The sequence below is a fragment of the Sceloporus occidentalis genome, unplaced genomic scaffold, assembly GCF_023333645.1.
Source record: "Sceloporus occidentalis isolate IW3139 unplaced genomic scaffold, rSceOcc1.0.p SCAF_10, whole genome shotgun sequence".
Lineage (NCBI taxonomy): Eukaryota > Metazoa > Chordata > Lepidosauria > Squamata > Phrynosomatidae > Sceloporus > Sceloporus occidentalis.
The window spans coordinates 39,307,851-39,332,720 of NW_028316990.1; the positions used below are offsets into that span (position 1 = coordinate 39,307,851).

The 24,870-nt window shown below is 59.4% G+C and overlaps 1 protein-coding gene across 3 annotated transcripts; it reads left to right on the top strand.

Moving 5' to 3' along the window:
• Nucleotides 1-866: 866 nt before the first annotated feature.
• LOC149306584 (zinc finger protein GLIS2-like) lies at nucleotides 867-24,341 on the top strand. Of its 3 annotated transcripts, none has more exons than XM_089540102.1 (7): nucleotides 867-1,163; nucleotides 18,589-18,855; nucleotides 18,970-19,163; nucleotides 19,769-19,945; nucleotides 20,065-20,198; nucleotides 20,755-20,873; nucleotides 21,428-24,341. In XM_089540102.1, the coding sequence occupies exons 2-7, from the start codon at nucleotides 18,654-18,656 to the stop codon at nucleotides 22,258-22,260; spliced, it is 1,659 nt and encodes a 552-aa protein (XP_089396228.1). In that variant the 5' UTR covers nucleotides 867-1,163; nucleotides 18,589-18,653; the 3' UTR covers nucleotides 22,261-24,341. The 3 variants fall into 3 exon arrangements, with proteins under 3 accessions (XP_089396228.1, XP_089396226.1, XP_089396227.1); XM_089540100.1 differs by lacking the exon at nucleotides 867-1,163 and adding an exon at nucleotides 9,168-9,489; XM_089540101.1 differs by lacking the exon at nucleotides 867-1,163 and adding an exon at nucleotides 9,705-9,823.
• Nucleotides 24,342-24,870: the final 529 nt, after the last annotated feature.

Here is a 24,870-nt window from a genome sequence, read left to right on the forward strand (position 1 = left end):
GGCCGGCACAGGGACCGCCCACCGCCCCTGGCCACGCCCCTTACGAGGCCCTTAGTAAACAAAGGAAGATGGCGCCCGAGCCAAGAGGCAGGGCCTGCTCTGCTCTCTCCAGAAGGAGAATGGGGGCCTGGGCCTTGGCTTGCTCCTTGGCCCAAGCAACACCCAAGAGCCAAGGGTCAGCCTCAGGCCAGTCCCCTTTGGCCCCTGACACCCGCCTGGAGGCCTCTGGGCCCCGTTGGCCCTCCCAGCCTCAGCCCCCGAGAGGCTGGATGCCCATCCAGAGCAGGGAGGGGGGCTTGGATTGCTTGGTCCCACTCCTGTGACCCTTTGGGGGAGTAAGGTGCTCCTTCGGTGGAGTGGGATGGAGCCTCCTCCTTCGGAGGCCGAGTGGCTATCTCTCCCAGGGAGGAGGGCTTGGATGGAGGGGCCTTCCTGCCTGGCAGAAGGAGGGGCTGGGCGGGCTCAGTGACCCTGGAGGGGGTCCATGAACTCACCATCCCAGCCAGACGCCCAGAGATGCCCCCCAGCCTCTGTTTCCAACCCTCAGAGAAGGAGATTGCACCGCTCTCCACTCTCCAACACAACAACTCTTACCATCAGGACGTTCTTCCTAATGTTCCTCTGGTTTGCATTCATTATTCCACTGTCTCCTATTCTCTGGAGCAGCAGAAAACAAGCTTGCTGCATACTCAATATGGCCCCCCCTCAAATATTTAAACATGGTTATCATATTGCCTCTTCTCCAAGCTAAACATCCCCAGCTCCCTAAGTCGCTCCTCATAGGGCTTCATGGTTTCAAGACCCTTGACCACTTTAGTCCCCCTTCCTCCTCCCCTGGCACTTTTCCAGGGGCAATAAAGCCTGGGGGGGGGGGGATGTCCTATTCCTGGTTATGGGGCGGAGGGAGCTAGGAGCAATGGCTGGTCCATGGGGACCCAGGGGCTCCCTTGCTTATTTCTTTGTTATGGGTTTCTTTTCTTTGGAGTATTTATACCCCGCTCTTCAGCCAAAAAGGCTCTCAGAGCGACTGACAAATGATTCATAGGCAGTTCTCTGCCCTCAGGTTTGCAGCCTAAAAAGAGAAGGGAATCTCAAAGGTGCTGCAGGATCCCTTTGCAGACTGATTTTCCAGACTCAGCTGTAGGCGATGTGTACTATAAGGTGTAAGTAAAACATGCCTCCTCGCCGGACTCCGCAGCCAGAGCCGCGCCTCTGCCAGGCGGCCTCCTCCCGGGGTGTTGGAGGTGCGCATCTGCGCACCGCCCCGGGAGTGCCGCCCACGGACTGAAGGGCCACCGTTGCGGGACTCTTTTTTGGCTGCTTTGGCATTTGGCGGTAGCCGGGAGCGGGCCCTTTAAAAGACTCCTGGGAGGAAGACAGGGAGAGTGCTCGCCAGGTGAGAGCGGCGAGCTTAAAAGCCGGACGCCGGACCTTCCTGCCACGCCCCCTTTGCCTCCTCGCCAGACTCCGCAGCCAGAGCCGCGCCTCTGCCGGGCGGCCTCCTCCCGGGGTGTCGGAGGTGCGCATCTGCGCACCGCCCCGGGAGTGCCGCCCACGGACTGAAGGGCCACCGTTGCGGGACTCTTTTTTGGCTGCTTTGGCATTTGGCGGTAGCCGGGAGCGGGCCCTTTAAAAGACTCCTGGGAGGAAGACAGGGAGAGTGCTCGCCAGGTGAGAGCGGCGAGCTTAAAAGCCGGACGCCGGACCTTCCTGCCACGCCCCCTTTGCCTCCTCGCCAGACTCCACAGCCAGAGCCGCGCCTCTGCCGGGCGGCCTCCTCCCGGGGTGTCGGAGGTGCGCATCTGCGCACCGCCCCGGGAGTGCCGCCCACGGACTGAAGGGCCACCGTTGCGGGACTCTTTTTTGGCTGCTTTGGCATTTGGCGGTAGCCGGGAGCGGGCCCTTTAAAAGACTCCTGGGAGGAAGACAGGGAGAGTGCTCGCCAGGTGAGAGCGGTGAGCTTAAAAGCCGGACGCCGGACCTTCCTGCCACGCCCCCTTTGCCTCCTCGCCAGACTCCGCAGCCAGAGCCGCGCCTCTGCCGGGCGGCCTCCTCCCGGGGTGTCGGAGGTGCGCATCTGCGCACCGCCCCGGGAGTGCCGCCCACGGACTGAAGGGCCACCGTTGCGGGACTCTTTTTTGGCTGCTTTGGCATTTGGCGGTAGCCGGGAGCGGGCCCTTTAAAAGACTCCTGGGAGGAAGACAGGGAGAGTGCTCGCCAGGTGAGAGCGGCGAGCTTAAAAGCCGGACGCCGGACCTTCCTGCCACGCCCCCTTTGCCTCCTCGCCAGACTCCGCAGCCAGAGCCGCGCCTCTGCCGGGCGGCCTCCTCCCGGGGTGTCGGAGGTGCGCATCTGCGCACCGCCCCGGGAGTGCCGCCCACGGACTGAAGGGCCACCGTTGCGGGACTCTTTTTTGGCTGCTTTGGCATTTGGCGGTAGCCGGGAGCGGGCCCTTTAAAAGACTCCTGGGAGGAAGACAGGGAGAGTGCTCGCCAGGTGAGAGCGGCGAGCTTAAAAGCCGGACGCCGGACCTTCCTGCCACGCCCCCTTTGCCTCCTCGCCAGACTCCGCAGCCAGAGCCGCGCCTCTGCCGGGCGGCCTCCTCCCGGGGTGTCGGAGGTGCGCATCTGCGCACCGCCCCGGGAGTGCCGCCCACGGACTGAAGGGCCACCGTTGCGGGACTCTTTTTTGGCTGCTTTGGCATTTGGCGGTAGCCGGGAGCGGGCCCTTTAAAAGACTCCTGGGAGGAAGACAGGGAGAGTGCTCGCCAGGTGAGAGCGGCGAGCTTAAAAGCCGGACGCCGGACCTTCCTGCCACGCCCCCTTTGCCTCCTCGCCAGACTCCGCAGCCAGAGCCGCGCCTCTGCCGGGCGGCCTCCTCCCGGGGTGTCGGAGGTGCGCATCTGCGCACCGCCCCGGGAGTGCCGCCCACGGACTGAAGGGCCACCGTTGCGGGACTCTTTTTTGGCTGCTTTGGCATTTGGCGGTAGCCGGGAGCGGGCCCTTTAAAAGACTCCTGGGAGGAAGACAGGGAGAGTGCTCGCCAGGTGAGAGCGGTGAGCTTAAAAGCCGGACGCCGGACCTTCCTGCCACGCCCCCTTTGCCTCCTCGCCAGACTCCGCAGCCAGAGCCGCGCCTCTGCCGGGCGGCCTCCTCCCGGGGTGTCGGAGGTGCGCATCTGCGCACCGCCCCGGGAGTGCCGCCCACGGACTGAAGGGCCACCGTTGCGGGACTCTTTTTTGGCTGCTTTGGCATTTGGCGGTAGCCGGGAGCGGGCCCTTTAAAAGACTCCTGGGAGGAAGACAGGGAGAGTGCTCGCCAGGTGAGAGCGGCGAGCTTAAAAGCCGGACGCCGGACCTTCCTGCCACGCCCCCTTTGCCTCCTCGCCAGACTCCGCAGCCAGAGCCGCGCCTCTGCCGGGCGGCCTCCTCCCGGGGTGTCGGAGGTGCGCATCTGCGCACCGCCCCGGGAGTGCCGCCCACGGACTGAAGGGCCACCGTTGCGGGACTCTTTTTTGGCTGCTTTGGCATTTGGCGGTAGCTGGGAGCGGGCCCTTTAAAAGACTCCTGGGGGGAAGACAGGGAGAGTGCTCGCCAGGTGAGAGCGGCGAGCTTAAAAGCCGGATGCCGGACCTTCCTGCCACACCCCCTTTGCCTCCTCACCGGACTCCGCAGCCAGAGCCGCGCCTCTGCCGGGCGGCCTCCTCCCGGGGTGTCGGAGGTGCGCATCTGCGCACCGCCCCGGGAGTGCCGCCCACGGACTGAAGGGCCACCGTTGCGGGACTCCGCAGTTGCGCAGCTGCGCAGTTTTTGCTGGGCTTGGGAGGTGGTGGGTTAGCCTAGAGCAGAGGATGCCTATGGTGGCTAACCTCTGCTCTTTATATTGCTGGTGTAGGGTGGGGGGGAAGTCATGGACGCGGGGGATGCATGGGCTGGGGAGGAAGGGGATAACATCACCTTGAGCGGAGCTCCTATTGAGGTTGTGTGGGGCAGGGGGAGGTATGGCGGTGGGAGGAGGGACTTGTGTTCCAGGGGAAGGCGAGATCGATGCCTCATATCTATCTCCCCTTCCTGTCCCTCTCCCAACCCAAGGGACCTGAGGGTCACTCCAACCGTGCCACAAACCCTGTCGCTGCTCCTGTGCAACGCCAGATCAATTAACAACAAGACCCACATCCTCCATGATCTACTGGAGGACCGAAGTTGTGATCTGGCTTGCATTACCGAGACCTGGCTTGGGCCTGAAGGTGATGCTGTGTGGGCTCAGGCCCTGCCTGCCGGGTTCTCGGTGAAGGACCAGCCCAGGTTAGGTGGGCGGGGGGTGTGTGTGGCCTTGATACATAGGAACACCGTGTCCCTCACCAGGCACCACATCCGACAGACGTCCTATATCGAGTGTATTTACCTGACCCTAAAAGCTAGGGACAGTCTAGGGATTCTGTTGGTGTATCGGCCACTCCGTGCGCTAACGGACTCCCTTAACGAGCTGACACAGCTGGTCGCTGAACTGATGCTGGAGACGCCCAGGCTACTTGTCCTGGGCGACTTCAACATCTCCCTCACGGCCAGCTATGTTCCACCCAGTGCAGCTCGCGAATTCATGGATACCATGGCGGCCATGGGCCTGTCCCAGCTGATTCTGGGTCCTACGCATTGTGCGGGTAATACTCTCGATCTGGTCTTCTGTTCTGATGCGGAAAATCCGTGGGTGGAAATATCTAATATTTCCCCCCTGCCATGGACGGATCATTTCCTGGTTGAGGCGAAAATCAAGGTCTCTACCCAGATCCCTCCCGGGGGTGGTGGACCTATTAGGATGGTCCACCCTCGAAGGCTAATGGAACCCAAAAGGTTCCAGGAAGCCCTAGAGGGACACATGGTTGGAAGTGACGGCGACTCTGTTGATGCCCTGACTGGTATTTGGAATACCGGTCTCTCGAGGGCTATACACAGTATCGCTCCTAAGCGCCCTCTCAGACCCGCTTCCAAACGTAAGCCCTGGTATACGGAAGATCTCCGGGCGAGGAAGCGGGAGCTGCGACGGCTAGAGTACCGTTGGCGGAAACACCTTCGCTTAGACGACAAGACTCTCCTAGCCCAACTGTTAGAGGACTATGGAGAGGCAATACAAGCAGCAAAGAATTCGTTCTATGGTGCTCGTATCGCGTCCGTGGAGTCGCGTCCAGCAGTTGTTCAGGGTGGTCAGGGAGCTAACTCAGCTCCCTCCCGCCCTGAACCAGATCCTTGAACCTTCTAAGGCCTGCTGCGACCAATTTAACAACTTCTTCGCGGATAAAACTTCTCGGATAAGCGAAAGTCTTAACGCTGACATTCAGGCAGAACCTAGAGTAGAGGCATCCAGGGCCTCCGTGGACTTTATTAAACTGGATTGGTTTGAGTTGGTAAGTACCGATGATGTGGACAAGATCCTCGGAAGTGTTCGGAAGACAACCTGCTCTCTCGATCCCTGTCCCTCGTGGCTAGCAGCCCAGGGGGGTCCGGCTGTAACTTTATTGTTACGCCGGATTATTAATACATCTCTGAGGGAAGGGCAATTTCCATCCGATCTCAAATTGGCCATAGTAAAACCTTTATTGAAAAAGCCCTCCCTCGACCCCCTGGTGTATAACAATTATCGGCCAGTATCACTGCTGCCATTTTTGGGGAAGGTGATCGAGAGGGCGGTTGCAATCCAGCTTCAGGCAGTCTTGGACGAAACGGATTATCTGGACCCATTTCAAACTGGCTTTCGGGCGGGTTACGGGGTCGAGACGGCCATGGTCGCCTTGGTCGATGATCTCCGTCTGGGCATCGACAGGGGGAGCGTGTCCCTGTTGGTGCTCTTGGACATCTCAGCGGCTTTCGATACCATAGACCATGGTATCCTTCTGGGGCGCCTGGCAGAGGTGGGAATCGGGGGCACTGCGCTCCAGTGGTTCCGGTCCTACCTCTCTGGGAGGTCCCAGATGGTGCAGCTGGGAGACGTGTGCTCCGACGAGAGGGCCCTTAAAACTGGGGTCCCTCAAGGAGCCATTCTGTCTCCCATGCTATTTAACATTTACATGAAACCGCTGGGAGAGATCATCCGGAGACATGGGGCGCGGGGTTATCAGTACGCTGATGACACCCAAATAGTCTTCTCTATGTCTCCGACTGATGCAGTGACTGAGGATGGCGTCTCTCCTCTCGTGGACTGTCTGGAGTCAGTAATGGGCTGGATGAGGGAAAACCGACTCAAGCTGAATCCAGAGAAAACGGAGGTACTCGTGATAGGTTCCCCTGGTCCAGGAATGGCGGTGGTTCCACCTGTCCTGAACGGGGTCACGCTCCCTGTGAAGGACTCCGTGCGCAGTCTGGGGGTGCATCTTGACTCGTCCCTTCGCCTGACTGCTCAGGTGAACACGACGGTCAAGAGCACCTGTCATCAGCTTCGGCTTATTCGCCAGCTGCGCCCATACCTGGCCCAGAGGGACCTTGAAACTGTGGTACACGCCCTGGTAACCTCGAGACTGGATTTCTGCAATGTACTCTACATGGGGCAACCCTTATACCAAACCCGGAAGCTTCAAATGGTGCAGAATATGGCAGCCAGGCTGGTCACTGGTACGTCCAGGGCCAGCCATATAACACCGGTATTAAAAGATCTCCATTGGCTGCCCATTTGCTTCTGGGCGCAATATAAGGTGTTGGTGATGACCTATAAAGTCCTAAATGGCTTGGGCCCAGGATACCTGAAGGACCGCCTCTCCCCATACTCTCCGCCCCGCACCCTCAGAACATCTGGGCAGCAATTACTTAGGATTCCCGGGGCGAGATTGGTCTCCACTACCAGGAGGACATTTTCCATCGCCGCCCCGGCCCTTTGGAACACGCTGCCCATAGAGCTCCGCTCAGCCACCTCCCTGGCCCAATTCAGACGGGACCTAAAGACCTTTCTGTTCCGGACCGCATACCCTGAATAAGGTCCTATAGGCCTCCTCCGCCGCACTGGCAACGGGACTGGCTAACCTGGGGCCTTTTGTTTTTATGTTTTCTGTATTTGTGGTATGTTTTTAATTGTTTATTATTGTATTTTAACTGCTGTAAACCGCCCTGATCTGATGGAAGGGCGGTATATAAATAAAAATTTTATTATTATTTATTATTATAAATGAATGATAGGTATAGACTTGGGTTGCATCTCCAGGATTATGTACATATATGCAAATAGTGCTGTTCAAACAAATCTGAAAACACCTCTGGCTCCAGACATTTTGGATAAGGGAACTCAAACACATCAAGAAAAGGAGTCAATTCCAGGTTTTAAGGAGGAGATGATATTTCAAATAAAGTGGACTGGATGGCCTTTGAGGGTCCTTTCCAACCCTAGGCATCTCTGTATTCCTGCAGGACAGAAGGAGGGGGCTGGACTGGATGGCCTTTGAGGGTCCCTTGCAACCCTAGGCTTCCCTGCAGGGCAGGAGGAGGGGGGCTGGGCTGGATGGCCTTTGCGGGTCCCCCTTGCAACCCTAGGCATCTCTTTGTTCCTGCAGGGCAGGAGGAGGGGGGCTGGGCTGGATGGCCTTTGCGGGTCCCCCTTGCAACCCTAGGCATCTCTTTGTTCCTGCAGGGCTGGAGGAAGGGGGCTGGACTGGATGGCCTTTGCGGGTCCCCCTTGCAACCCTAGGCATCTCTTTGTTCCTGCAGGGCAGGAGGAGGGGGGCTGGGCTGGATGGCCTTTGCGGGTCCCCCTTGCAACCCTAGGCATCTCTTTGTTCCTGCAGGGCAGGAGGAGGGGGGCTGGGCTGGATGGCCTTTGCGGGTCCCCCTTGCAACCCTAGGCATCTCTTTGTTCCTGCAGGGCAGGAGGAGGGGGGCTGGGCTGGATGGCCTTTGCGGGTCCCCCTTGCAACCCTAGGCATCTCTGTGTTCCTGCAGGGCACGAGGAGGGGGGCTGGGCTGGATGGCCTTTGCGGGTCCCCCTTGCAACCCTAGGGTCCCCTGCCTCCCTGCAGGGCACGAGGAGGGGGGCTGGGCTGGATGGCCTTTGAGGGTTCCCTTCCAAGCCTCCACGGAGCATCATTTGGAGGGACGACACCCCAATAACCCAGGAAGCCTCTCTGGGCGACCCTGGACCAGCTGGGGCCTACCTGGCAGGGCTGTTAAGGTGGGCTTCTGGATGATGGGAGTGCCAGTCCGGGATCGAGAGCCCCGAAGGCCACTCGTGCCCCTCCCTCCCGGGCAGAGAAGTCCCCCCACTTCCTGGGGGGGCGGTGGGGGGTCGCCAGGGGAGGAGGGGGAGGGAGGGCGCTTTTGTTGGCTCCCACCGCCCCACATTCCCCGCCCAGGGGGGGTCTCTCCATCTGCGCCTTTGAAGCTCCAGACCCCCCCCCCCAAGGCCCCCTTCTTCGCAGGGTCAGACTCTGGACTCAGAAAAGCCCCCTTCCGGAGGGGAAGAGGGGGCTGGCAGGGGGCGAGAGGGAGCACCCCCAGCCCCCCTCCTGGCCTCAGAGGGGCGTTTGCCTTGGGCGGGGTCCAAGAAGGCCTCCTCCCTGGCCCCCTGCCCTCTCTCTCTCTCCCCCCGAGAGGCATCCGGAGTCCGGAAGGAGCCCCGCCTGCCCCCCTCGGAGGGGACCCAGCCCTGGGAAGGGTGTCTCCCGGGGAGCCAGCAGGAGGGACTGGGACCAAGTAGGGACCCCCCCCCCGGACTCCAGACCCATCAGGCCCTAGAGCCGGTGGGGATCCTCTGGAGACGCCCGGGGTCGCCAGTCCTGGCCAAGGCCCTGCCCTGCATTTCGTCTCTGGGCTCCGATGCCTCGCTGCCCAGCGGAGGTCCAAACACATGCCCCCCCCCGGAGCAAAGGGGCCAGGGCCTCCCTGCCAAAGAGCTCAGTCCGGCGGGCGGAGGTTGGGGTCTCTCCTTTTGGGGGGCCCAAGGGGTCAGAAGAAGAAGGGCCTCGAGGGGCGCCTGGGAATGCCTCCCCCGGCCCTCCTCCCCCGGTCCCTGCTGGCGCTGCCCTTCCTGCGGCTGCTCTTGGCCGGCAGCAGGCTCCCTCCGGACTGGGCGGGGCTCAGCTGGACTGGTGGTCACTAGACGGTCACTCGCCCCGCCCCCTGGCCAGAAGCCCCGCCCCCAGAGAGAGAGAGGGGGAGGGAGACGCCCCTCCGCCCCCACCTTCCCCCTCCTCTCCTCCTCCTTCCTTCCTTCCTTCCTTCCTTCCTTCTCTCCCTCCCGCGAAGAGAGGCGAGCCGAGTGCCCCCTTCCTTCCTTGCTTCCTTCCTCCCTCCCTCTCTTCCCTTTCTCCTCCTCTGCCTCTCGGAGCCCCCTCCTCGCCCGGGGAGCCCTCCTCCCTCCCTCCCTCCCTTCCCTCCTTCCTCCCTTCTTTCGCTCCGGAGGCGCAGATGTGGCGGCCCCGTCGGAGCCGGAGGCGGAAGGGCCAGCGCTCGGCCAAAGGGGCCAGAAGGAGGCGGCGCTGAGCCCCCGAGGAGGAGCCCGGACAAAGAGGCCCCAGGTGAGCAAGGCGCCATTGTCCTCCGAGGAGGGCCTCCCTCCCTGCCTCCCTCCCTCCGGCTTCGGACCTCGACCCCAAGCCCCCTCCTGCGACCCCCACCCCAGCAAACAAGCAAGCAGGCCCCGGCATGGCGGGCCCCCAGGAGGAAAGGGCGAGGCCTCCCGGGTGGGGGTGCCTCTGGGCGTGTGCAGAGGGCCCCTTTGGGCCTCGGAGAAGGTGGCCCAGGGAGCCCTCCCCGGATCCTTGGGGCTGCCCCTCTCCCCTGCCAGGGTTTGCTACGGAAGGGCTGCAGGGGCTCTCCCCGCCCGGCCTCCGCCTCCAACAGCCCTGCCAGGTAGGCCGAGGGAGGGAGGGAGGGAGGGGTGGGACAGGGCTATGCAGAGCCAGCCCGAGAGCCCTGGGGAGGAAGGGGGCTGTGGGGAAGGGCCCTCGGCCACAGGGGCCCCAAGCCCGCCTGGCCAGTGGGGCAAGCCTCGGGGGCCCTTCTCCTTGGGGCTTCTCAGGGGGCACCCCAGGAATGCAGCAGCACAAAAAACATGGCAGCTGTCACTCACCCCCAAGACCCCTCCTTTTTGGGGGGCCCTTCTTCCAGCCCCAGAGGCCCCTTCTCCTTTCCCCCAAGAGGAGGCAGGGCGGGGGGCAGGGCTTGTGGCCCCCAAGTGCAGCTGGGCACCAGGAGGGCAAAGGGGCCCTTTCGGCCTCCTGGCATGGCTCCCTCTGCCAGCTGGCCTCCAGCTCGCCTCTCTCTCCCAGCCTTGCCCCAAAGGTGCCCAGAGGGACCCGGGGAGAGGGCTGCCATGGGGAGTTTGGGGCTAAAAAGCAGGGAATATGGGGATAGGGCCACTGGGGCGAATGGGACCCCTTTGCCCTTTGGACGGGCATAGCTGGGCAGCCAGGGATGCCAGGCAACCCTCCCCAGGCCCACTGGGAGGCATGCCCTCTCAAAGGAAGCCGCCTTGGGGGCATCATGGGGCAGGGAGGTCCAGAGGCACCTTTTCCTTCTCTTTGAAGGAGCGGCAGAGCCCTTTCTCCGGGTGGCCCTTGAGGCTCAGCGCAGGAAGGAAGGAAGGAAGGAAGGAAGGAAGGAAGGAAGGAAGGAAGGAAGGAAGGAAGGCCTCCTTCCTTCTGTTTTGGTTTTGGTTTGTTCTGCATTGTATAAAAGTTTTGTGTCCTGCCGTTTTTTCCTAAACTCGGAAGTGTTTCCCTGTTGCTGCTGCTGTTGTTGTTATTGTTATTCTTTTCTATCCCGCCTCTCTCCCAACAGGGACTCAAGGCGGGGGCTTCAGGGAAAGGGTTGTTGCAAGGGCTGGGTATGTCTCTCTCTCTGGGTGCATTTGTGTCCTTGCCCAGTGGCAGGGACTGGGCTCAGCCTTGCAAACTGGGCTTCGTGGCTGGTCCCTTTGTGTGGGGCGCATGGGTTCCCAAGAGGGTCTGGCGGGGGTGGCGCCTGCGTTGGCATGCCTTGGCACGCAGGAGCGGAGGGAGGATGGTGGCCCTGTGTGGGACCATTTGAGCGGGACGGCTTTGTCTGTTTTCTTCTCACACTCGACAACTAAAAAGTCCAAAGCCTTTCTCCTTCCTGACTGAAACTGGGCCTGTTCTGTGTACGTTTTGGAGCATCTTTCAAATATTGGGCCTATGTGAAAGTGTCATAAAGGTGGTGGTTTGCGCACAAAATAGGCTTTCCATCCATTTTTGGCACAAAATGTGGTGTCTTGTGAGAAACCCAATTTTGTGCAAAATAGGTTTTTTGTTTGCAGACCCCCCCCCCAAATAAGAAATGAAGCAGACCCACAAAAGCCCCTGACCTTTCCCTCTTCCTCTGGGGGAAGAACTCAGGTTGCAGTGGACAATGTTCTTGGTGGGTCTCTTTTAATGCATGAGACATTGGGCTGGAACCTCTGGGAGCTTTACAGGTGGCAAACCTGTGCCTTCCAGTGCGCCTTCTGGAGCATCTTCAGAATGAGGGTGCTGCTTTTTGGGGGAAGAATGAGGCTTTCAGTTTTTGTGCTGTGGAAGAAAACGTGGGCAGAGGGCCAAGCCTTGGGGTGCTGCCAGGTAGGCCAGTGTCCAGACCCTGTGCCCCTGTGCCCCCTTGGCCCTTTCCCCTGATGCTGCCATGGGGTGCATTTGCAAGCAGGTGGGATTGCAGGGCCTCTGGCAAAGCGGGTGTCCATGCTCCCTCTTCTTGCTCCCTGCCCTGCTGGGCTGCTTCTTAAGACAGGCAGGGCACCGCCTGCCCCCTCCAGGGCACCAGCAGCCTTGCTGTTAATAGAGAAAAGCATCTCTGTGTGAGAGTGTCAGATGATTATAGCCCACACTTTTGTCCCCATCCGTCCTTCTGGTGGCATCTCCCTGTCCTATGCCCCCCAACTTCCACTTTAGCTTCTGCCTGGTCTTGGAAGAGGTGGAGGTTAGGCTGGGAGAATGGCCTGTTTTTTGAGGGAGGAAGGAGGATTTGAACCTAGGGCTCTGTGCCGTTCCCATTGTCCCGGGGGATGTGAAGATCCTTTTTGGCAAAGCCCTGTTGCCTCTGGGGTTTGGCCCCTTCCTCGGTGCCTCCAGGGAGGGACTTTGCGTATTTGTGTGGGAGGGTGCCCCCCTCTCTGCCCATCATGGAGCAAGCTGGGGAGGGTTTCTTCTGACCCCTGGGAGGCTTCCCTGGCCATGGCTGGCACACAAGGCCTGGCCCCTTTCTCTGCCATTTTCTCTCCCTCTTTGTGGCCTGGGCAGGCCAGTGTTTCCTCCCTGTAGCAGTCATACCCTCTGCCCCCCCCACACAGCTTGGGGGGTGGGTGGGTTAATTCAATCCCCCCCCCAGGGCCTTTCCCACCCTTTCTCTCTCCCCCCCCCCCAACTATTTCTGGCTGGCGCTGCATCGCAGCTGCGTCTCTGCAGACAGCTTGGGGCCTGGCAGGCTCCCTTGGCAGCTGCCCAGGTGGAAGAAATGCTCAGGATACCACTGGCTCCCTCTCCGCACGTCTTGCAGCGGCAGCGCAGGCGAAGGCCCTGGCCATGGAAGAGGAGGCTGAGAGGCGGCCTGGCCATGATGCTGAGGTGGCGGCTGCGCTCTGATGAGCACCAAGGGAAAGGAAGGGAAGGAGGAAGAGGAGGCAGGTGCCCTGAGCAGCAGCGGGGAGGGGGTGGGGGGGACGGCCAGGCCTTGCCAAGCCCAGGAAGAGGAGCCATTGGCATTGGCACGGCTGCCATCTGGGCACACAGCCCTCCTCCCCCCCAGCCTCTGGGCATTGTCCTTGGCTCCTCTGTTGGGGGGGTATATGCTACAGAGCCCCTCCCTGGAGGCCTAGCACTCTTCTGCTCTGGGGTTTGCATGCCAAACAGCTGTCTGATACCAAGGCTGTCTTTGGGGCACAGCAGGGGGCCTGAGGGAGGGGCCACCCAATCCCACCCCCCATAAGGAGGACTACAGCATCAGACCCCCCAGGGAGCAGACCTAGTGGGAGGGGGAGGTTGTGCCAGTGCTCTGCTTGTTTGGCCACCCCAGAAAGAGGTGGGCATCCATGGGCCACTGCGGCTGGGTAGTGCCAGCTGGGACCACACATCCCTGGAATGAAGCAGCAGGGGCAACCAAGGAGGGCATGTGGCTTAGCAGCTGTGGCCGGCTGGCCCTGAGGGTGAGAAGTGGGCACAGAGTCTCCGCTGGAGGCCCAGAGGGGCAAGGAGAGGGCCAGGATGAGAAGCCAGCGAAACCCCCCAAGGAACTGGAGGGGGGGAATGGAAGCAGGGCCTTCCCCCAGCCCCCTAAATGAGGCCACAGGGGTGCAAGGCTTGAGATGCAGGCTCAGCATGGTGCTTTACCCACTTACAGAGAGAGAGGTTTCTTGTCTGCCATTTTGAGGTCTTGGGGGCCCCTTTCATGGCCAAGAGGTCAGAGGGGTGCAAGGCGGGTGTCTGCAAGAGAACTTGGCTTCCAAAGGAGCAAGCTGCTATTATTGCTGTTTATTTACCATTATTAGGATATTTAGAACTGGGGATCTCTAGGTGTTGGCACATAATAACATCGATTTGGCAAATAAGCAATTTTAATTCTGATTAAATTGTTTGTCCCTCAAAACCAGACAGTTTAAAACCATTTAAAATAATGGTGACTGTAACACATGTGCAAACTGGAGAAAATCATTTACACCCCCCAGAAAGTTTTCACTCAAAGCCATGCTTCGACTTGGCACCAGAATGGCCCTGTAATCGTGCCAGTCCCAGGTGAAGGCACTGCGCAACTGGTGAGAAGGCCCTCTCCAGTGTGAGCCACCCTTGAGAGGAAGGCTCCTTGGAGGATGGGCGCAGACCTCTGGCCATGGCTGGCCTTCTGGAGAGGCCCCACCAACCTGCCATAGTCAGCAAGGGCTTCTTGGGGTCCCAGTGTCACCAGCAAGTCTCCCTCTCCCTCTCTCTGTTAAAAGATTTTCTCTTTTGGTGTGGCCACTTGGAGGGGATCCCTCCAGTCGCCAGAGCCGGCCACTGCGCCAGGGAGAGGAGGCTGACTTCAAACCAAGGAGTTGGGTGTATGTTTTGGCGGCTTCCTGACCACATCCAGCCCAGCCTTGGCGAGGGGCAATGTGAGTCAGGGCAGGATGGAAGTGTGGCCTCTTTTTGGGGAGGAGGCTGTGGTTCTCTTGGGTTGTTGGCGCAGAAGAGGTTGCGCAGTGGGGCTGCCCCTGCTGAAGCTCAAGGGGCTGTGGGGTCTCCTAACCAGCCCCCAGCCCTTCCCTGCCCCCAATGAGCAAAACCCAGCCTGAGATGTTTCTAAAAGCACTGAAAAGCCTCCAGATGTGAAGCTTTGCTGGCCATTCTGTTTTCGTTAGGTCTTGAGGAGGAATGGGTGTGGGGGTCCCTCCAGGTCAAAGGTCAGGAGCCGATGTTTGGGAGCTGCAGGCCAACCCTGGAGGGGCGTTGGGGGCCTCCTGGGCCGCAGAGGGGGGCTGGGTGCTGGCTCCCACTTTTGTGGGTTTGCAGGGCTTTCTGCCCGCCTCGCCCGCCCCTTTCGCACTCGCAGCCGGCTGCCCTGACCCACGGGTGGGGCTCTGGAAGGAGTGGGTCTCTGGCTGTTCCGGTTCCTCTGGATTCTGGGAAGGTCTCTTTCCCAGGAATGTGGTGCTCTGGGCTGAGTTTGGTTTGGCAGCTGCTGCAATTTGGGGAGGGAAGGAAGGAGGGAGGGAGGGAGGGATGGGGCCGACAGGGGGGGAGGCTATTTCCCATCCAGGGAGCCCCACCCAGACTGGCTCCTGGGAGAAGCAGCTCAGGAATCCAGTCAGAGGCCACTGGCATTACTGGGGGGGGGGGGCAGAGGGGCCAGAGAAGGGCCTGGACGCTCCACCCAGCAGAGCCATTCCTGCAACTCCCCATGAAGGGCTGGGGGGGCCTGGCTGTGGCTCCCACCTGGAGACCCCCATCCAGATGTCTTGTCCAGCAGTTGAGGGCCGAAAGAGGACCCCCCCCCTTGTCAGGCTGAGCTGTGGGGCTCCCTTTAGCCCCAGATCGCACCCCATTTGCCCAGAGTGATGGGAGACTGCAAAACATTAGCCTGTGCAAGTGTGCAAGGGGTGAGCCTGGGGTCCTTTCCCAAGAGCTGCAGATGGGTACCTCTATGCCAGCTGCCGCCCCCCTGGCAAGCCTTGCAGGGCTGGCGTGGAAGGTGGCCAGGGCAGGGCTCGGGTTGTGGGGTGGGGGGCATCTCTTTGGCCCTCCTTTGAAGCCTGGGCTCCCAGAGTCTGGCTTTGGGTGGGAGGCTTCCCTGGCTCCATGCCTCAGGAACAAAGAGTGGCTTCAGCTGTTTTCTCCCCACTCTGCGCGAATGCAAAGGGCTTGGGCAGTTTTTCACCACAAATGCAGGACTTTGTTAGGAAAAAATTCCCTTGTGGGAAAAATACAAGGTTTTTTTCATTGCTACAGAAAAGGTGTGTTTTGTTTTGTCTAGAAAAAGGGCGTTCTTAAAGAAAGACCCCAAGCATCGCACAGGAAGCATTGGATTTGGTGCAGGAACAACCTTTTCTGTGAAGAAAATAGGTGTCTTTTCCTGCAAAGCGGTTTCCCCAAAGGGCTCCTGAGGGGCCTTGCAGCTGTTTTTTCCTCTGCGTTGAGAGCAAGACCCCCCTCTCCCTTTTTTCCATGCTGCTGCTGCTGCTGTTATTGCTGGGAACAGTTTGACAACCCACTGAGAAGCCTTGCCCACTGTTAGGGGCTGGGAAAGAGGGGCAGCAAGGGGTCAGACCTGGAGGGGAGAGAGGCAAAGTCCAGGATCTCATCTTTGGCCCTTGCTCTTTTCCTTTTGGGACTTCAGCTCCCAGCATCCCCAAACACAGGCCACAGACTGGCTGGCTGGGGGCTTCTGGGAGCTGAGGTCCAACCGTGGAGGAGAGGGTCAAAGGTGGAGAGCCCTTCCTTTCCTTGCCGGGGTCTTCCTCCTCTTTCCAAAGCCAGGCTAGCAAGGGGCCCTGCTTTGGCGGATGGGGCGTGCCCTAGGGCAGTGGGTGCCCCTCTTGCCTTGCCCGTCCTGGCCCCCCATGTGGACTCCCAGGGAAGTGCTCCTGCATTCCTGTGTGTCTGAGCTGCCATGGCCCTGAGCCAGGCCTGGCTGGCAGGAAGGCAAGGCAAGGCAAGGCGGACAGGGAGGGCGGGCAGCAGCATCCTGCCCCATCTGTGCCAGGAGGGCAAGTGGGTGGGCTGAGTCTGGGGGGCCCCAAGGCTGGCTGTGGCCGGGTGGGGGTCGCTCAGGAAGGGCCTCCGCCCCAGCCGCTTCCTCCTCCATTCGGTGCCAGGAGCCGCAGGGCTTGGCTGGGGCAGGCAAGCGGAAAGGGGCCATCGAGGGGGCAGCCATGGCTACCCCCTGGGAGCCAAGCTTCACTCACCTGCCCAGCCAGGCCCCAGCCGGGACATGGAAGTCCCAGCTGGCCAGCCGGCTGCCCTCCTCCTCTTCCTCCAGGCCCCTGGATTCTCTGAGTAGGAGGAGGGGAAGGAGAGACAGAGGGCCCCCCTGAACATACACATAGTGCTGGGAGGGGCAGTGTGCCTCCCAGTAGGGAACGGAGGGCGCTGAAGACCCTCCTGTCTTGCTGGGGGAGTGGAAAACCTCACAGCTCAGGAAGAAGCAGCCCCAGCCCCTTGGCTTTGCACTGCAGTGATATGACACTCAACAACAAAAAGGGGAGAAGGCTGCCAAGGTAACAACTGGTAGACCAGGAAAGTAACAATCCATGGTGTGCATTTGTCCATAAAGAATTAAAACTGGTTAAAATAAATCAGTGCTAGTAATTAAACATTTATATATAAATGAATAAATGAGACAGCTCCATACAAAATGCCACAAGCCAGTTGTTGCGAAGGAAAGTTACATTTGACGTACCAAAACATCTGTGGGCCTCTTTTCTTGAGATGGGTCTGTGTGCCACCTCAGTGTTTGCAGCAGTTTGTGCAAAGCTGCCTCATTTATGCAGAGCCTGTGCATATCCTCAGAGTGGCCAGGATTGTGCCCAGCGAGTGGCATGAGAGGTCTGCAGGCAGGACTCCGCCAGGGACCCCCAGGTTCCCACCAGCCCCACAGCTCCTTCCTCTGCGGCTGCTGTGGCCACCCCACGGCCATTCTGCGGCTGGGCAGGTGTAGACCAAGGACACCTTCCACTGAGCGCCACCTGACTCCTCCTGGGAATGTTATTGGGGTGAATGTTATTCACCCCAGTATTTCTCTGAAACAGCCCCATCTCCATCAGACTTGGGGTGGTGTTTGGGGGTGCCAGGGCAGCAACATGGTGAGTTGGGGGAGTGCTTTGACTGTGATGGTGGGGAATACAAACCTCCACAATGACCAAAAAGTGTAGGTGGAAGTATGAGTTGGCATTCTGGTGGCGTACGTCACTAACAGGACACTGGTCAGTATGTGCAAAACATTCAGTTGAGCTGGTGGAGATTGATTTATGCCATTTACATTCTTTACGGAGGAATAATTACCCTCTGCTGGCCTCCGGGTGCCCAGGTGGCTGTGCCAGCGCAGGTGCTAATGCCGAGAAAGGGTCACAGGGAGGGCAGCTGTGGGGAAGTCGGGCACGGAGAAAGAGGGGCCCTTGGAGCCAGCAATTCAGGCGGCCTTTATTTGTCCTGGCTGTTGCAGGCAGCCCTCCAAAGCCCAGCCTTTGCAGAGCCCCCCCCCCCCCGGATCCTGGCCACGGACGTCCCTTGGATCGGTGCCCCTTACTCCTCTCTTCGCTTGCCAGGAGCAGAAGGAGGGGCAGCAATGGTTACACAACTGGCCCAGGCTCCCCTGGGTTGTTTTCCCTTCCCGCTGCTTGCTTGGGGCAAACATCCTTCCCAGACAGTGGGGAGGTGGCTGTCCCTGCCAGCCAGTCGAGAAAAGGACCAGAAGGGCCCTTTGGCCGGCAAGTCAAGGCGCAAGTGATGCCGCCACTGTTGTTCATGCTCTGGGGTTGGGGAAAGGCCTGGCGTTTTGCTCCGGCTTCCCCCCCCAAAAGGGAAACATGCCCAAGAGCCATGCCACTTCTGACTCTGCAGGTTGGTATTGTCCAGTCCAGGCCCAGCCTGGGTGCGTGCCTGGGCGTCCCATCCCAAAACACAAACACATGAATAAGGACACGTCCGCATGGCCCCCTTGCCCTTTCCTAGCTCCGTCTGGAGCCCCAGCCTCCACTTTGGGCTGAGAGGCCTGACCCTATGACCATGGGCTTCCATGATTTTGGGGACTTCAAGCCCTGTGTAGAACTGAAGGCATCTCTGTCATGAGGTTGCATTGTTGCTCCTCTGTCCAGGACTGGATTGAGTCTCGGTTGTGCTTGGGTGCTAGTTTTTGCCGGGGGCAAAGGGCTCTCCCGCGCCCACATGATTCTGGGCATATGAGAGAGAGAAGATGGGGTGAGCAGGAGTGGGCTGGTGGAGGTGGTCTCACCCCCCCTTTCCAAGTCCGGCAAATGTATATTCTGCAGCAGGTTTGTCTGTCGACACGGTTTCTTTGCGTCCAAGGATCCACAGCGGTCTTAATGTCCGGAGCCCCACGTCATGCGGGCATGGAGGTGTGGGGTGTCTTGGGCATCCCATTTTCCTGAGCCTCTTTTCTCTTATTTCCCCCTCTTCTAGGTTGAGGGACCCCTGAAACTCTGTCTAACCTCCCTTCCCCGACAAGAGTGGCCAGTCCCCTCGCCATGCATTCCCTGGATGAGCCCCTCGACCTCAAGCTGAGCATCTCCAAACTCCGAGCGGCACGAGACTGCACCCTGGGTAGCATCAGGCACCAGACCCTCCACCAGGACCTTCAGACCACAGAGGAGGAGGAGGAGGAGGAGGAGGAGGAGGAGGAAGGGACCCCCATGGTCAACCTCAGCGGCTCCCGCTCCCCAACTGACAGTGAGTGTCCCACCTGGGGAGAAAGGGAAGGTGGGATGGGGGTCCTGGTGAAACTGTGGGGTGAGTTGGGGGGCAGTGCTCCCCATCCATGCCAGCCTCTCCCTCCCTTCGCAGGCCTTTTTGCGCACTCCAGATGCCACCGCGACAAGAGGGACACCACCTTCCCCTCGCCACCCACCATCGACCTCAGCCCCTCACTGCCTCCACCAGCCTTGGACTCCTCCCCCAGCGGCAGCACTTCCCTCTCCCCCGACAGGCAGAGCGGAGGGGAGCTGGGGGGCACGGCCTCATCCTCCTCTACCCTCCGGGTAAGTTGAGAGGGTTGGGGGGGCGGTCGGAAAGGGAGGGACAAGGAGCCTCCTCTTTTTCCAGCAAAGGGCTTTCAGGTTGCACTGACGCCTGTCTTACCATTCAGATAGGAGACCAGAAATGGCCGAGTGCTTCACGGTCCCCTTGGTGTCCTCCCTAACAATGCCCCTGTGAGGCCCAAGGCAGGGGCCATTTCCATTATAAAGTCCCCCCCCCCCACATCTTCTCCGGCATGCAGCTGAACCATGGATCTTGCCACAAAGCAGAGCCAAGGCCAAGTGCATAGAGACACATCTCTGGTTTTTGACGGGATTCCCTTTGGTGCTCTGCAACATCCCCTCTACATCCACATGGGAACATCCCTAAAAAGGGGGATTACAGTCCAGTCTCACCACTTGCCCCCGGGGTCTGGCAGTCCCAGAATCCCTTGGGTTGGGGAGACTAGAGGGAAGGACTTGGGGGTGGATGTGGGGAACATGGCATTCAGCCTGGGCGGTCTTCATTGCCTCATAGCAGCCTGACTGCTTGCCATCCAGGGCTCTTCCACAGCCACCCCATGGCAGAGGGTGCCACCTTCCAACCTATTCTCTCCTCCTCTACCCAGGATCTTCACTCCCTGCATTACATCAACAGTCTCCGCAGCTCCTTCCAGGTCTTCCTGCCCCTAAACTCAGGGGGCGCCTTGCGCCTGCCCACCTCAGCCTTCCTGGCGCCCCCCAAGGACAAGCGTCTCTCCCCAGAACTGCCCCTGCAGAAGCAGCTGGTGTGCCAGTGGTCCAAGGTGAGCAGAGCCAGCCCAGGCCTGGATCGGGGCAGGGAGGTCCTGGGCTTCCAAGGGTCCAGACGCAGAGCCCCTGCCCCACTAATGTGGCTGTCCCCTCTCTGCCTCCCTCCCTGCAGTGCAACCAACTCTTTGACCTCTTGCAAGACCTGGTGGACCATGTCAACGACTTCCATGTCAAGCCCGAGAAGGATGCTGGCTACTGCTGCCACTGGGAGGGCTGTGCCCGCCATGGCAGGGGCTTTAATGCCAGGTAAGCCAATCCCTTGCTGCACAGACTTTGGCACATGTGCTTTTTGGGTGAAAATGTGCAGGTGGATGGTGGCCAAAATCCTGAGGCAGAGCAAGGGAAGTGCGGAGATCCAGCTGGGCTCTTTCCTATGCTGGCCTCAAGGATTGGCGATTCTGGGGAATTCCTGACCCTCCAGCAGTTCTTTCTTTCTTTAAGGTCTCTCCTGCTTTTTCCCCAATGCAAGACTGGGGCAGCTTGCAGCCTAGCCAAGACAATATATAAGCATTAAGCACCCTGTTAAAGGGAGTGCTCAGGGGAGGTTGTCATGGCTTTTTCCTGAAATATTGCCTGTAGCACCTGGCATTCCCTGAGGCCCCCCATCCAAGTCCTAACCAGGCCTGACCCTCCTTAGCTTCCAGAATCAGAGGGGATCTGAAGGACAGGCCTTGGACCACTGTTTGCCCACCCTTTTTGAAGAGACAGAAGAGTAGTGATTGAGGGAGGTGGGAGGAGGAAGGGGTGCCCCACGTCTGCCTCGTTCCCATCCCCATGGGCTCTTTCCCCACTCTGTCTGCAGGTACAAGATGCTGATCCACATCCGCACGCACACCAACGAGAAGCCCCACCGCTGCCCCACCTGCAACAAGAGCTTCTCCCGACTGGAAAACCTGAAGATCCACAACCGCTCGCACACAGGTGAGCCTTGAGGAGCATGCAGCTTCATCCGCTGGCATCCTGCTTTGGGCAGGTCTGGAAGGCTGGCACCTGTGCCTCTGCTTTGGCAGGGAGGAGTTGGGCATAGATGGGGGGCACACGGGAGAGGTATTTGAAGGAGCAACAAAGGGGTCAGCAATGCCTCCCCCAGCTTAAGTTTTCTTCATATTCTACAGGGTGGGCATGTTCTTGGGCTATCTGTCTGCCCACAGGACCCTCTGAAGGCTGTGCCTGTCCAAACAATCCCAGTGGTTTTGGGGTGGGGGCATCAAAGCATGAAAGGCTGCGAACACCCACTGCCAGTTTTAGTTTGGGGGTTTGGAAAGTCTTGGGGGTGTTATAGCAAGCCCACAGCTCCTGGAGGAGCAAAGGATGAGTTCCCCAGGTCCCAAGGGGGCTCTGCATGGCACTTGTGGGTTGCCCTCTGCCCATGCCACTACAGGCATTGGATGGGCGACCTGCTCTGTTCCTGCGCCAGGTTTTTGCTGCCATCCAACCCTCACGCAGGTCCTTCTTCCCACCTGTGCCCTCTCCAGGCGAGAAACCCTATATCTGTCCCTATGAAGGCTGCAACAAGCGCTACTCCAACTCGAGCGACCGCTTCAAGCACACTCGCACCCACTATGTGGACAAGCCCTACTACTGCAAGATGCCTGGCTGCCACAAGCGCTACACAGACCCCAGCTCCCTCCGCAAGCATATCAAGGCGCATGGGCACTTCATCTCCCAACATCAGCAGGAGCTCTTCAAGCTGCAGGGACCCACCATTGCTGCTGCTGCCGCCGCCAAGGGCTCCCTCACTACTGTGGGTGATGTACCTTACATCAATGGTGCCCAGCTCATCATCCCCAATCCCGCTGCTGCCGCTGCTGCTGCCCTCTTTGGTGCCCATGGCCTGTCCGGCCTGCCTCTCGCCCCTCCGACACCCCTGGATCTCAGCACCTTAGCCTGTGCCAGCCTGGGCACCGCGGCCATCGCTGGCCTTCCCAGCCCCGTGCTGGCCCCCCTGAACTTGGCCAAGAATCCCCTGCTCTCCTCCCCCTTCGCAGCTGGTGGTCTGGGGCTGCCCGTCATGTCCCTGCTGGCTGGCACCTCCACCAAGGCCAGTGTTGAGAAAGGCCACGGAAACGGAGCCAGGCTGCTGAAAGGCAGCAGTGGTGGACGCACTCTGGGCCCCCAGAGCTGCAAGGAGGCCAGCGAGAGGACTGAGCTGGCCCGCCTGCGGCCCACCAGCCCCTCCCTGCTCCCGGGCGGCATCTTGGACCTGTCCACCGGTGTGAATTCTGGGGGGAGCTCTGAGGCCTTGCCCCCCAGCTGGGTGGTCATCCCGACAGGCTCTGTCTTGCTAAAGCAAGCCGTGGTGAACTGAAAGGAGAAGGAGGAGGAGGAAGGCGAAGGTGAGGAGGAGTGTTGGGACCCTGCTGTTTCCACTTTCCAACCCAAGGAAGCTCTCAGCTCTGTTGGACCTCTAGGCATGAAAACAGCCGGCAGAGCTGGTTGCCTCTGTTTTCTGACGCTTCCCATCAGCGCTGGATTGGTGTTATTTGATGGGCCTGGGAGTCCCCCCTGCAGCCTCTGAGTTGTTCCACGGCCCCTCGGTTCTCTAGGTCAAAGCAGGGCCCCTCGCAGCCCCTTTGAGCTGCTTGGTGGTTAAGAACCCAGCATGAGCTTCTTGGTGTTTAGTGGGAAAGACCCTCTGAAATGGCTGTCTTGGTTCCTAACAGAAGGAACATCAAATTAGGAGAGAAAGCTGCCTCCCAGCCCCACATATCACCCCCCCTTCCTCCCCTGCCATGGAGCCAGCCTTGGTCTTCTTTTCCCTTTACGACAGAGGAGCCTGCCTCTTCCGAGCAAAGCAATAAACACTATTTCCCTGAGCAGTAGCTGCAAACCATGACCCCTAATCTGCCGAGAGAGGCAGCAATACTTTGCCAATGGAAGCATGCATAAGACACCCCTCCAATGCCAGGGACATGACTGGACCAAAGGGCTCCTTCTGTGGCTTCTGGCTCTAGACCAGCTTTTTCTTGCCATTTTTGGCCAGGTCCCTCCCTGCAGGGAGAAATGCAGCAGCGAAGGGCAACCACAAACCTTTCCTCCTCCTCCTCTTCCTGGCCTATCTTCCAGTAACAACGATGGCCAGAAATGGTCGGCCTCCCTTCCATTCCCCCAAGGTCTTGTCCTGCCCACCCATACCCTGTCTGCAAAGTCCCCCTGGACCAGCATTCTCCTGTGTTAGCGATCCTTTCCCTTCACCACTTGGCTGCAGCTCAGGGAAGGAGGAATGGGGGCTGATTCTGGAATTGCTGCTGTGGGGCAGGAATCTGCGCTTGCTGTCCCTGCTCTGTACAAAGGGAGCTGCTCTCTGCCAAGGCCAGCCCCACAGCCTCACTCGCTTTGCAAATGCAAGAGGCCGGGACTGTCCTGGCTCAGTCCCTGCCCCAAGACAAGGCACGCCACCCACTGCCCTGGCTGTGCTGCTCACAACCCCCTTCCCTGACGTGGAGGAACTGAAGTACGTACTCACTCCCCCTACTAGCAGTGTCTCATGTAAATTTAGGCTACACAGCAGAAGCCGCCAGGAGACTAGGACTGGGGCACAGGGGCAGCTCTTCTGTGGGTCATCTCCCAGGCTGGGAGTCATTTGGGTCCAGGAGTGCGGAGGGATGAGACTTCCCATGTGGCTGCTTCCCCCCAACAAGGTCTTGCCTTCCCCTTTCACCTGTGGTCTTGTCACAAGCTCCTCCTGAGCTCAAGCCCCCCTGTCCATGGGGCTGGAGAAGCCCATGTTACCTCTCGACTGCCCTGGTTTCGACGGGGGTTCACTGTTTCCATCCCCTCTCCAGAACAAGGGGGTCCCTGTGTACCTCTCCACGTCCCGCTTTCTCAGTGGGACCCCTGCTATGGGCTTCCACCCACACGGCTTTTCCCCAACCAGCTGCTGCCCCTTGCAACGTTTGGTGTTGGGGGGGGGGGGGAAGGGGCAACTTCCAAACAGCCACCCTCCAACCATTCCCCCCATTCCTAACATGGCAGCCTGGGCCTGTGTGCCACCGGCCGAGGGGAGCTGGCCTCCCAAAAGCATGGCAGGAGTTTGCACCAGTTTGGATGCGCACGCCCAGGCCCGAAAGCGGCGCAGCAAACCCTCCCCGGGTCCACTTCTGGCCCAGCATGTTCTGCTGACTGACCAGGCCTATGAGCCGGTGTGTATACCTATCTTCCATTTTTTCCCGTCTGTTGTCGCTCGCCTTGGGCTGTCAGTATTTTAAAAGTTTCTAAGTGCCTTTCGATTGTAGTTCTATGTTGCCCCCCCCCCCTTTCTCCCTCCATCACTGTTAGCATAGTTTAAGGCAGAAAGAGATAAGCTATGACCGACTGTCTGGTCCCCCCCAGCCCTGGGGAAAGAGGACTGGTTATTTTACTGAAACAATAAAAGTGAATCCAGACACACTCCTGCATTCTGTTGTGACTATTATTAGCTGGCAGTTTCTGAGTGCCCTTCGGCTTTCTTAGTAGGATGGCAAAAGAAGATAAGGGTTTTTCCTCTCCCCTGGGTTAATGGAGGGCAAAGTGGGAGATCCAATGAGGTAAGTGTCATTTTTGAGCTCTGACTTCTCCAGTATTAGTGGCTACGTTTTAAAAAGTACTTTGGTGTGAAACAAATAGGGGTGGCATGGTGTAATGGTCTGAGTGTGTGCAGAGACCAAGGTTCAAATGTCTGTTCAGTCATGGAAAACCATTGGGTGACCCTGGGCAAGTTACACTTTCTCAGAGGTCGCTGTAAGTCAGAAACGAAGCAACACATTGAATGCAGAATTCAGTAGGGCAATGTTATGTATTCACAGGTGGGGGGGGGGGGGAGAGAAAAGGATCCCCCTCCAGGCTTTGAGAGCAATTTACAAGGAAACCAGGGTCTTCAGTCATGCCCCCTAACTAGGGTTACGGTCTAGGCTGAGGCCAGAGAGAACTAGGGGCAACA

What these genes read in the sequence shown, in the direction of transcription:
- LOC149306584 (XM_089540102.1), top strand. Translation starts at nt 18,654, where the DNA reads ATGCATTCCCTGGATGAGCCCCTCGACCTCAAGCTGAGCATCTCCAAA. An exon ending in CATCCTCCTCTACCCTCCGG is followed by an intron (nt 19,164 to 19,768) that starts GTAAGTTGAGAG and finishes TCCTCTACCCAG; the next exon opens with GATCTTCACTCCCTGCATTA. An exon ending in TGGTGTGCCAGTGGTCCAAG is followed by an intron (nt 19,946 to 20,064) that starts GTGAGCAGAGCC and finishes CCCTCCCTGCAG; the next exon opens with TGCAACCAACTCTTTGACCT.